The following is a 13116-nucleotide window of genomic DNA, read 5'->3' as shown; positions in this document are numbered from 1 at the left end:
CTCTTCAAAGCTCCAGTTTAACAGCACCAACATTTTGAAACACGTTAACCACAATCCACGTTTGTCCTGCATTTCAAGCGCAGGTGTTTATACGACCCCTGTCCTCGACGTCTCCCCTTTCACTTTAGGAGCGAGATGTCATCAGCGAAGTCTCCGTGTGGGTGCAGGCAGCGGGCAAAGCGCCACTGGCACACCATGAGACACAGAGGCAGCATGAAGAGAGCGCAGATACCCGCCATGATGTAGGCGATGGTCATAAGGGTGGACTCGTCTGTCTGGGGAATGTTGTAGCCACAGTCCTCCAGGTCAACCCCGTGGAACGGACCCTCCACAGATGCTGTGCGGAACTCGTCGTGGACTGAAAAAAAAAACAAAAAAAAACAGCACAGCAGGAGTGTATGTAGTCAAGAAACAGAACAGCAGTATCCATAGTTTTTTTGTTCTTTCTCTGTTATCTTTTCAAACTATACACCCAATTATTTCTCTCTCTCTTTTCATCCCTCCATCCCCTCCTCCTCACCATGGCAGGTGCTAACAGCAAAACCAATGCGTTTCTTCTCGCGGTCAAACACCACATAGAAGCCCTCCATTATGACTGCGCCCATCACTGTCCCAGTGCTGGACTGGGACACAGCAAATTTGTAGCAGTCCTCCTGGGCAGAGGCCACATCTTCCACTGGCCGCAAGTATTGCTGCACAGACAGAGAGAGAGCAGAGAGAGAAAGTAACAAGTGGAGTTAGATACAGAGTATCAGGCAAGCACACCACATGTGTGATCATAATGACTTAATTCTTAAAATAAACCATCATATGAGATTTGTATTTGGGAACGGTGTTTGAAGATACTGTCAAGAAATGAAAATAATGTGGAGTTTTTAAACAGCGTTATTGGTCCATAAATGCTAAAAACTGGTCATCTAGTCATGTTAGGCCATTGGTAAGTGATTGCTAGGCAACATGATGATGCACTAATATGTCATCTATAATTCAAGTTTTGTGGATACAAATTGTTGCTGTCATGAATTTAAAATGATACGCTTTTATAAGGTGTTACAGGTGCATAAATGTTATAAAGGGGTCATTTTGCTGTATGGTTATTAGGCAACATGATAACATCACAATATGAGATATAGATATAAACCTTCAGGGGCCTAAGATGTGTGTCAAGTCTGGTTTCTCAACTTCTGACTGTGTAGGAGAAATTCACAGGCAGATAGAGATTTTGTGTATTATAGTAAGATATTTCAATACCACTGTGCTGAAAAACAGACAGAAGCAATGCCTCCAGAAATCACAACCACATTATTTAAAAAAGAAAAGAAAAAAGGTCAGCAAAGCCTGTTGTGAGCAGTTTCATCAAGGAAGTATTTTCATCCTACCAAACTACAGACACCAACCGTATCACTCTGCTGAAGTAGGTGTCCATCGATCTCCTCACCTGAGCTGTATTGTTAAATAAATTGTTAATTGTTAAATGCATTCTTTTGGTTAGCTGATGTAGACAGTAGAAAGAAAGTTGTTCACAGCTGGTCACAACAAGGTTTGTGTTTTGAGTAACTTGGTCATAATTTCTGGATCATACTGGATATGATTTTTTTTTTTTTTTGTCTCATAGATATTGATTTTACATACACTAACTCCTTTGAAACTTTGGCCATGTTTAATATGAACATCCAGCACTGTAACAGTGTACATAAGACAGTTTGCTGATCTGTATTGAGGGAGTATAATGAATGAATACCAAAGGCATGACCCAGAAACAATGATGTAATTGCATAACTGTCCACTAGAGAGCCCTGTGTTTTCATATCTAAAGTACCTTATTCAGTCCAAATAAAAATCAGATTAGAACAGATATCAGGTTATTTCAGCTCAAGTGCTCTTCTATATGCAGTCATATAGCATGCTTAGCCAACACTCTATACACAGTGGTTCACTGTATTTTACCTTCTATACACAGAAAACAAAAGAACACAAAGTAGAAATCTTTCTGAAGCTTTTCATCTTTCTTTTAGCATCAAGGTCACAAGCCTCTCATATATTTATTGCAGTGAACTTCTGCAGTGAACTCAAAATCTCAAATCCTATTCATTGTGCAACCATCAAGGTCTGTATGAACAGCTTCCAATAAAAAAAAATTGAATAACTTTTCACATCTTTAGAAAATATATTCAAAGGGAATTCAAATGCTGTGGTCTTCTTTTTGTCACGGTTCCTAGTTGTGCTTTCATGTCAAGAGGAGTATAAATATGTGTATTTATTGGTGCATTTGTTCTGACCACATATTTTGTAGTCCAAAGGAAAGTTAAAATTTTCAACTTAATGAATACAGGTACTCATAACCTCATGCAATGTACAGGATATTAACTACACATTTTTGGATAACTTTGGTACCAATGGCAAAATTATTTTTTTAATTGAATCTTCTTATCAAAAGTTCTCACTTAATAACATTTAATTTCACCTCAACTGGACAGAATTTAAGGTTCAGCAATACTGCTTTATGTCTCTGACTCTAAGAGTTTTCTAAACTCCAGCTTTATGAAACAATATTCATATTGAGAGCAAGATGCTGTAACTACCTGCGGCAGAATGGAGATTCTGAAGGACTGGTTACGAACTTCACTCATCAAGTAGAGGGAGATGACGGGGAAGATGTGCCAGGGTGTGGTGCCGGCCTGCCAACACACCAGCTGCTCCCCCAGCCAGAACCCAGAGGGAAACTGTTCGGTCTGAAAAATCAAGGTCAGAAGGACGTTCGTTGCTTTTCATAACTCACTCATCACAATAAAAAACAAAAGGTAGATGACTAGCACAGCGGTATCAACATGAACAAACATGATGGTACAGTATAGTAGGACTGACCGAAGAGGCAGCTTCAATAGCCTTGACTGCAGCCTGGAAGACTTTTCTCGGCAGTCGAAGGTTGGTGGTGCCACTGTCCACAATGCTCTTATCGTAGTTGTACTATAGGAGACAGTGGTACAGTCAGGCATTTCAAATCTCTTACACATCCTTTATTAGCCCGTTCATTCTTTCTTTAGCTTTGGCAGCTGTCTCCCTATCAAGCCTCACCTCTTTGCAATCCATATTAAGGTCCTGTCCGTTCACCTCAATACGTACAATGATAACCTCATAGTACCACTCCCTGCGGATGGGTGTGTACCAAAGCTCTCCCACATAGAGTGATGGATCCACGCCACCGATGATCTGAAAACAAAAGGAAAAATACAGGCCAGTGCCGGTCTAAAACATGATCTTAGATTGCGTGTCAAAGTGTGCCTCACCATGCTTCCGCCTACAGTAGCACTGCCCAGGGAGTAGTTTTGGGTGAAACCTGCACCACAGAGCTGGAGAGAGAAGAGGTTGGGGACAGAAGTCTGGCGAACCAAAGAATCAAAGAAAGGCTCCAATTTCTCATCAGGCTGGAGAGAGAGAGAGAGAGAGAGAGAAATAAGAAAAAAGGTTTGCTTTCTCAATCGGAATGGGAATCAAACAGTAGCTAAAGATTCAATGCTATCAATAATAACAATGGTACAGCCATACAGCAACTATGCAACACTTATAAAAGTTAATCATCTACTGTACATCACATAATCTGTGTAACTGGACCCCTATGTCTATGTCTGCATAGACAATGTTTTAAGAGGATGAAATAAAATATATTGCCGTATAAATATTTTGTCCTGTCCCACTCTGCTTTCAGTTTCTTAAATATCCTCCTCCTGACCCCATCAGGAGATCTGCTGTCAAATCCCATATTACTTTCTGCAGATGTCAGTATAGCAGTTATTACAACGACGGGTGTAAGTATGATACGGGATAAAAAGTCCAAGGTCTCCGTGTATCGATTCCATCTTCAGTGGAAACTGTGGCCCAAATATTAACAACTGAGCCCAGCTGTGGATTTAGACCATTGTTACACCCCAAATAATGACATATCAAAAACCCAAAGTAATCACTTAACTGCCAAATATAAAAAGTCATTACATCTTTATTCTGTCATATAAGACATTTGTGAAATGTTGTCATAATCTGTAAGTTCTCATCTTATGATTAAATATGTTTTTTAGGTCACCGTGACCTTGACCACAAAAAACAAACAAACAAAAAAAAAAACCAGGGTCATTCTTGAGTTCAAGTAAGCATTTGTGTCACGTGTAATAAAACTGCACAGTCAGTTCACAGCGAACTGACCTTTGATGTCTCAGTTACAAAATTGGATGTCAGTGTTTATGTGAGAATGGGACAGATGGACAATTTCCTTACTTTCATTTGTTTTCATTTTCAATTGTCCAATTTCATGTATTTCACTACATGTTACTGTCAGTACTTTTACAAAGTAGATTAGTAGTCCAGACATAATGTAACTTCTGTGCTAACTTTAATCTGTTAGATAGCTTTGGGAACTGGCATTTGTAGGTAAAGTTTCAAATGAGAATTTTTATTTTTCCATCATTTGGAAGGCCAGAATTATTCTTACCCGGGCTATATCAGCATAGGCCAGTCCCAGGATTCCTTCCCAGTTAGATCCGTTGATGAAGAAGCGATCCGACTGAGTGATTGCAGCAATATTGGCGCGCAGCGTGGCATTGGGGCCATGCGGGACTGAGACCAGGTCTGTGCCTAGCTCCCCTTCCCAGCGCCCCTGCGTGTAGGGAACGTACACACTCCTACCCAGGTCGCGGTACGAAGTGGAGCTGTTAATGAACAAGTGAGAGGATTCTCTTTACTTTCCTCCAACCTTCATTAAATGTTTCTGAACAGCCTCTTTTTCAAGCTTAAGCGTGGCTGTATATTTGACTGAGTCTCTACTCACAGCGATCGATGGTAGTATCTGCGTAGGAAAGGATGAGCAGCCGCCCCGACAGCAAAGTTACTGCTTCCAGTATCCACCAGGATGTTCAACTGAATGCAGGGAAATAGAGATTTATTAAACATGTACTATGTGCAGGCTTGTAAAGCATGTCCAATTTTAAAACATTATGATGTTTGCTTTCTACAACAAATGATTTCAATACTTTTTAAAATACATTTAAGGTCTTACAGGCTTTTTTTATGGCAACTGATTTTCATTTTTCATCTCTCAGGCATTCTCTGTATACATTTCTCTATTGTTGTAGTGTCCTGTGATGCTTCCTCTTGACCTGAATGTCCTTCTCTGCCCCCTCTCTGTCTCCGCTCCAATCCTCCCCTCCTCTAAGGTTGCCCATTCTACTCCCCATCTCCTCCTCTTATGTCAGCATCTCTAATGTGGGTATCATATTTTGCATAGTCAGTCAAAACAGTTAGTAAATGTATGAATGGAGCACCGCAGCAGACAGTGATGAGAATAGAAATACACCACGTCTGCTGAACATTCATTACGTCAAAAGTTATATATGATCATTTACTACAATACTTGACTTAGATTACTGTATACCATACGTCACACAGCATTTTATTGGTAAACAACCAATTCAAAGAAAGACCGAGACTTCAGCAGCGTACAGAGTGGCACAGAGAAACCCAAACAGATGAACAGACAGGCAGACACTGAACCAACAGCAAGCTGTTCAATAATGGATTGGCTCTTTAAATATCCAGAGAAGTGCTGGAGTCTCAAGGGCTGGGACTGAAAGCCCAGAATAAATCCTGACTGCCTATCTCACCCCCCCACCCCCACCCACACACACACACATATGTTCACATGACTGATGTCCACTCATTCTGCATGTACTTTCTCCAAAGGCTCTTAACACGGTCAGCCATAATTCTGTACACACTCTGTCCTCCTTTCTTGGACAAAAATTCGCTGACTACACTTTATAGGTCTGCGTCCTGCATCCTGAGTCACCGGCCTGTGCACACAGCTACACACACACACACACACACACACACACGTATCCCAAATACTAAAAGCTGCTGCATCCTGACACACTGAAACCTCATGTCTCTCCCTGCTCTCTCTCTCTCTCTCTCTCTCTCTCTGTCTTCCTGTCCTCCCCTGGCAGAGTGCCTGTCTGTTTCATCCATTATACACCCTCCCCCCTTCACTACGGAGGAGAAATCATTTAGTATTTACCAGAACAGATTGCAACATACATTCTGTATCTGAAAGTTACTGTAAATGGATCAGGATCATTTCCACATTACTTCTGCTCAATAAATGCAAAGCATTTCGTCATGTCTCTCTATGTGGTCATTAAAATTAAAATGATTTTGCCCAAGCTGACCAACTAATTCAGGTAGTACTTTGAGCTACAGTAGTACCTCTCTCAACCTCTAACATATACAAACTGGTAACACAAAGGTTTATATACTCCGTGGTTTACTTTGGTTCTCAAAGTAGAGTCTGACGGCCTCTGTGGGTCTGGGACCACAGTCAAAACAAAATAACGGGGCGCCAGGTTGGCTCAGAGTTTGAGCAGGTGACCATATATGCTGTGTGGCGGTGCGGGCGGCGCAGGCTTGAGTTGCCATCTACCGTATGTCTTCCCCCGTCTCTCTCCTCCCATCTTCCTGTCTCTCTCCACTGCAAAGTATCAAATAAGGCCAAAAATAAATAGATAACTTCTTACAAATCACTATATTGTGCTTAACAATTACAATGCCAAAAAAATAGGCACCCTGTGTCCATTATTCCCATCCACATTATCTTTGGGCCAATAGTAATTCTGACATGACTGACTCGGGATGACACCAGACAAATACAGTACCTTTTCATACCAAAATTTGAAAAAACATGTTTTTTTCAGTACCATAGGTACCATGGAGTAGGGCTGTCAAAAAAAAAAAGTACTCAGATGCAACTGATACTGAAAACTATCAGATCAGAAACTCATTTGCAACAGTGCCATCTTCGCCTCTGCTACCTACACAAGGTCACACAGCACAGCTGTAGACTGGGAGGCACACAGCCACTCCCCTCACTAGCAGCTGAACATGTGAACAGTAGCACAACAAACCTGGTGTCTTTATGAAGAATTTCAAAAGATCATTAAAGCTCCTGTTTCAATAACACTGGAGTATTAAACAGTTATCATAAATGATAACCTGCACATGTTAACATTAGCCCTTTAACTACTAGCAATTACCCACATTAGTTGTGTTTTAAGTTATCTTTAAAGTAGTAGCTAGCGGCTATTGGATAAGCAGAAGAAAAAGGATGGATGGACATTACTGGAGCCAGGCAGCAAACGTCTTGCCTGTATGTACCTTTAATAGACAGTGTTAATATAACAGTATAACACAACTATTTGTGTTTATAAGAGTTACGTTTCTGTCAAAGTCCCCGACTGAAGCTGGGAAAAGTCTACCAGCTGCCAGACAGAAATGATATCAGTCTACCTTAACAAATAGCAACAAAAATATGGTGCCAAATCGCAAGACGCAGAGGACATAAACAGGGCTACAGCTGAATACACATGCACAGACCAGTATTGTTCTAAAAGTTATTTTCAAACTATTATGCCTCTTTATTTTGGCATCTGCCAAAATAAAGTTGTGACAATAAAGTCATCACTTGAGGCTGGCTACAAAAATAAGAACATCACCGTTCTCCCACAATTTGAATCACTGAACTGGACCGCTCGACCATGTTTGTGGTGCTTTGATGGCTTTTGGAACATTTGAAAGGAACTGACAAATGTGCTTTGGTATCCAGGATGTTTGTGTTTAAGCTTTCACAAGTGAAATTCTAGTTAGAGATGTTCCTAGTGACTAACTTACTATTCCTTTAAAAAATTTTACTAGTCTAAAACATGGAAAACACTCGGAAATCATTTAAAACAGCATGCTCTAATGGGCAAAGTCAAACATTAGCCAAATAAATGTTTCCTGTGTATTTTAGGAGCTATATGAATCCTTAATTCCTCATTAATGTTTTAAATGTTGCAGAAATGCGCTGTGCTTTGGTCCGTGCATGACATTGCAAACTCAATGTCAGAGCAGTTTGCAGAGTCTGACTAACCTTAGCAGTGCTAACAGCAGTATTCTTGGTTTATTCCATACTAGTATTCGCTTCTCATTTTTTTGTTTTGGGTTTTTTTTTTTTAGTTATTTCTAAAGGCTGCATCCCCAGCTGGTGACCGGTCATGTTGTAACATCTTTGAATCAGTAACTGGTATTTCTGGCACCAACTTGCAAAGTCAGTAACGTTTATCTGGTCACATATATCCCTAATTCCAGTCTGCTACTTAGCACTAATTAGCCAACATCTCTATCTGCACTGCAGTTTATGGATGCAGTTTGCTAGCATTAGCTGATAACTTAGCACTTAGTACAACAGCAACTAAAAGAAGCCTGTGCTCTGGTTTTTGGTAAGTGAATTTCCAGGTATATTAGCATGTTAGTAATTTGCAGATATCAGTATCTGTGTGATCCACCTTGGTAATGTATCTAGCATTAGCAGTCTAAATATGGTCACTTCTGGCTCAAACAAAAAAAAAAAATACACAACTAAACAGCTGCAATGCTTACACTGAGGTTTCAGAATGCAGAGTCCAGAAACCAGTGGGTACATCCGTCGTTAGTATACAGTCTATGGTCAGTCCCTATTGTCAAGTGGACTTAAACCCAAATCAACTAAAGCAGAAGAATTTAGAATTTTAACAGGGTTCTTTGGAAAAAATTACCAAGGGAAATTAGAGGTGAATATTCCAAGTATCAATAAGGATTTTTCAGCATTTTAATCAAAATATGATGAGTTTTAGGGCTGTTTCTAATGTTGCCAAGTTAGTGTCATCAAGGTCTGTAACAAAACACAGACTGTATATAAAATCTGAACGTAGCTATTGTGAAGTCACCCACTGACAAAATAAGTCCTTGGAAGCCTCAAGCTGTGTGTTTTCAGCATTGCCATCTTGCATGTGAAGAGCGAGCAGTGGTTCTGACTGTGGAGCTGAGGGCACAGCACATCATTGGCATACCCTGGATAATCTTCCTTTCTGACTCTGATAATGACCGTAATTTTACAAAATGAACTTCATGGTTTACTCGTTAAGACGTGAAACTAGTGGTTGAGCCCATAAACTCATCAGGAAAATGTTTAGTGATGTCACAGGTCACAGGAGTCAGGGCCATGTTCCCCTAGACTTCTTTACAGCTGGATTTCAGTTTGAGGCCAGAGGAGTCGCCCCCTGCTGACCTTTAAAAAGAATGCAGGTTTGAAGCAATTCTTCATTGGCTTCACTTTTCAGACTCAGAGCTACATCTTCCCCACACAGATTAATAAATGTCTTTGAGAGTTAGAAACTTTATAAATTTTATAAACTTTATAAACAGTCTACCTTAAAAGTTCTCAAAATTATGGTTAACATCTATTTTTATTTCAGGCCACAAGGCAATAAAAGCAAGACAAATAAAAATGTTGGCTACAGTTTTGACATGCTTTCAGCAAAATTGGATTTTTCCCTTAAGTGAATTCATATTGATTATCTTTAGGTCAGAGGCCATGGAGCTGGTAGTGCCCATGTTGATTTTTGGTGCAGTCAGGCTCAAAAGTAAAGAGACATCCTTTTAACTCAAAGATTTTATGACATATAACAAATTAGGAGACCATGTATTAATTAAAGTTATTTACATTAAAGGAATGAAAGTAAAATTTCACTCGCATTAATGTGGCCCTGCTCACGGTTACCTCACTGAGCACTTAACAAATCTATGGTTTGGATGCTCTTCCTTACTTAAATTGGGCTACATATCAGATGCCACTGTTTTTTTTTTGTTTGTTTGTTTGTTTGTTTTTAGAAGGTTATGTCTGCAGCCCAACGATTCAGAAAAATACCAACAAACAGTCGCCGATCCATTTCTCAAATTACTATCCACATTTTATAAGGCAGATTTCCTGTACAGCTGCCTATTTGTCACTTAACATCAGACTTTGCCTTCTTGTGTTGAAAGGAAGCAGAATAAACACACACTTCAGCCACCAAAACAGAGTGTTGTCTGTCAGTACTGATTTGGACTCTGCTGCCTGGGACCGATCTGCAGCAGACAGATCTCCTTCTCACCCTCTGTCTCTCTCGCTGATACAGTGGCAGAGTGACACCTCCATTTAGCACCTTTAGGCCCTCCGTCTCCCTCACCGTCTCAGTGCTTTTGTTTCCTGAAAGCTGCCTGTCTGACTCCCACGTCCCCCCTCTGTCTTCTTCCGCTCTCAAACTCCCACTTTCTTCTCTTTGACACTTGTCCCTCTCTTTACGGTCTTCTCTCACCCCACTCCATCTTCCCCTTTTCGTCTTCTCTTTTACTAGCTCATCTCTGTCTCTCCCTCCATGGTCGCCCTTTGTGTGCCAGCCTGTACACTGCAGCTGCACCCAGCTGGCAGTCCTCACTCTGCAGAATTAATGGTTCCATTATCTGCCCGTATCATTCAGTCCTTTCTCACACTTTCACACGCACACACATGAACACACACTATATACAAGAACAAACACACATACTGACACACTGCAGCAAGACTAAGGTAACTATATAATACAGGTAAAATTGTGCCAGTAGTTAACACTGGATTCAGTGGTCATTTCAAGGTGGTACCCAGCCTAATGGGTCTCAGTGCTCTTAAAGAAGGACGTTTATGAGTAGATATTGATTTTTAGGGTGTGCCTGGTGTTAATTGATTAGATTTTCTTACAGTTGATGCGTGTTCACTGGTCTGAAAGTGATGAGGTGCACACTGAGGAGTCCGGGGACATCAAATCAAGCACTCTTTGTGAATGAAAGCTTTACCTTCTGCGGAGGAGAACCCACAGCCATCTCCACGTAATATCCCTGGCCGGACTTCCCACGTAGGTTATCAATCATGTCCACGAAGCTGATACCGCTCGCTGCCGCTCCTCTCCGCCTGCGCGCAGGAGTCCTACCTGCGTTGCCGCGTTCGCGGTTCAAGGCGGCGGCAGGTGTCAGCGGCGCAGGCTGCTCGCCGCGAGCGACTTGCCGCAGTGGCACGCGGATGGCTAGAGACAGGCCCGAGGAGTTAGGGGCGGATTGACCGCCGAGCAGACATACAGTCGTCCATATAAATATACTCGTCAACCAGCGAGGGTGTAGCGCTTTCATGCTGAAACGAGGTTAAAGTTTTAATATAGGTGTGTTTAGGTTTGACTTTCCAGAGCTCACTTTAGTTTGACATCCAGTCTGCAGCAACCCGGGGGAAGAGCTCAGGTGGCGGTGATGCTAAAATGACGGCTGAAACCATGATGGCAGTTGAACCACAAACACGTAGAGACGAGGTCATTCTGTTTTCACTCCGGTTTTCTTCATCTTAAACGACATGGCGAGGGAAGCGGGGGAAATGTCGGACTACAACAAGTAGTAAAGTAATAAATAAAACGACATGAAATTTAAAAAAAAAATAAGTCGTCCTTACAATTAAGCCAGGCAGTCCTCGGTGTCATGGACAATTTGAGGCGACGCGTAAATTAGAGTCACTGGCTCCGAGCTCCGAGAGCCGACAAACTGCAGGCCTGCGTCGTTTCGTCCGCGCATCCTCGTGTCAAACTGCAGACACCGTTGGCAGGCAAGCTGGCCGGCAGGGCACCATAATCCGCATCCTTCCCTCTGCCCGACCCGTTCTTTCTGCTCTCCGCCTTCAAGTCTTTCACCTCCTCCTCCTCCTCCATCTACCCCGCTGCATCCATCAGAGCTGCGAGAGCGCGAGCATCACCTCCGTAAAGTTAATTGCAAAGCCATACTATTTCCTCTGAAAATTTTCATAATAAAATAACTCCCCGACCTGAAAAAAAAAGCCCCCCCATTACTCCACATCGAACAGATATCTTTACCCTAATGAGTTGCAGTTTAAATTTCATAGCACTGGTTATCAGCAGAAGGAGCACACACTGACATATTTCAAGCCAGTACAGAAGGCCTGTAGGATACGCTTTTCTTAGAGCGCTTTTAAATTAAAACAAGCCTATCTAAAAGGAACAGACTGGCTTGCAATACTTAGAAGTTTTATAGAGCTGTTTTACAATAGAATATTATTGTCTTGACTTAATTATTGTCTTGTTTCTTCAGTTGGTGTGTGCTCTACATACCGTTTTTTGTTTAGTTTTTTTTTTTTCTTTTATTCTGAAGGCGTCGCGTTATCGTTCTCGCTCTTGTTTAGGAGCGAGCCCTGAGAAACATTGCATCCTGGGGAATGTAGTTTTCACTACTACTCCTTATTCCAATATCACAAGTAGTTAATGTGCAATATTTCACGGTGTTGCTTTATTATCCCAGACAACAAATAGATGCATCACAGTTACACAAATGTTACACATGATTTCATAAGCATCCCTGTTGAAATGAACTGTACTGTTATGCACGCTTGTATGAATGCTCTATAACTGGAGCGCTAACTCTGTGTCCCTGCAGTGCTTGTGTGCGATCATTCAGTGTTTGCTGTAATTCATGTAGACATTATGGTTTTTATGTTACACTCTACTAATTTATAGTATCCACATAGCTTTATTTTGCAAGGGAGATTTTCTGCAAACTACTGGAAACAGTATGAAGCTGTCATATGATATTATATATCATATGTTGACCCTTGGCAGGTTAGCTCTCTCAAGTTGAGCCTGCACGGTCCCAGAAGGAAGGGAGATGGAGGCAGGAGGCAGATGCTAGAAAACTGTTCCCGGCTTTCCTCTCCATGTGTCCCATGGAGTCTTTAGTGTGATGAAACAGTTCACACTGCTCCACCATCAGTGGGTCGGGGCCCTCCTGTCCTGAAGATGGAGAGGAAAAATGTTTAGAAAGGTACTGATGAACATTTAGACCAAACCTGCTGTTTATTAAATGTAAATCAGTAGCCAAAAGTTGATTCAAATAATCTGATTATGCTTATCCAGTTTCAAAACACTGCAGGAGTAAATATTAAGACTGGAGGTCAAAACACTGCTGAATCAACCATCAAACAGGCTGTTTCATAACCTTTTCTTTAATCGTCCTGCTTCTTATGGTGGAAGTTTCAGTAAGTAGCTCAAACAAATTCAAACAGATATTTACTGAGAAAACTTAGTTTTTTTCCACAAGCTAAAAGGACTTTAATCATTTCTTAAATAATTTCTTTTAAAAAAAAAAAAGAAAGAAAGAAAGATACTGACTGGTTGAAGTCTTTGATTCACAGTTTATTTGTTCTCCAGATTT

The 13116-nt window shown here is 41.2% G+C and overlaps 1 protein-coding gene across 2 annotated transcripts in view; it reads right to left on the bottom strand.

The window, feature by feature from the left end:
• Positions 1 to 11651, bottom strand: part of bace1 (beta-secretase 1) — a 12758-nt gene extending 1107 nt beyond the window's left edge. Inside the window, exons 1-9 of one of the 2 annotated variants that reach the window (XM_030745028.1) lie at positions 10711 to 11651; positions 4820 to 4908; positions 4484 to 4700; positions 3288 to 3425; positions 3076 to 3210; positions 2866 to 2967; positions 2583 to 2732; positions 521 to 692; positions 130 to 358 (exon numbers count right to left, since the gene is read on the bottom strand). In XM_030745028.1, the coding sequence (XP_030600888.1) occupies positions 130 to 358; positions 521 to 692; positions 2583 to 2732; positions 2866 to 2967; positions 3076 to 3210; positions 3288 to 3425; positions 4484 to 4700; positions 4820 to 4908; positions 10711 to 11040 (1562 nt within the window). In that variant the 5' untranslated portion in view covers positions 11041 to 11651. Of the gene's footprint in view, positions 359 to 520; positions 693 to 2582; positions 2733 to 2865; positions 2968 to 3075; positions 3211 to 3287; positions 3426 to 4483; positions 4701 to 4819; positions 4909 to 10710 lie in introns of both variants that reach the window. The other variant, XM_030745029.1, reaches the window with a different exon arrangement.
• Between the last annotated feature and the right edge of the window lie 1465 nt (positions 11652 to 13116).

This window comes from Archocentrus centrarchus, chromosome 13 (assembly GCF_007364275.1).
Source record: "Archocentrus centrarchus isolate MPI-CPG fArcCen1 chromosome 13, fArcCen1, whole genome shotgun sequence".
Lineage (NCBI taxonomy): Eukaryota > Metazoa > Chordata > Actinopteri > Cichliformes > Cichlidae > Archocentrus > Archocentrus centrarchus.
Note: the sequence above shows the minus strand (reverse complement) of the source record. Positions and strands in the feature narration are given on the sequence as shown.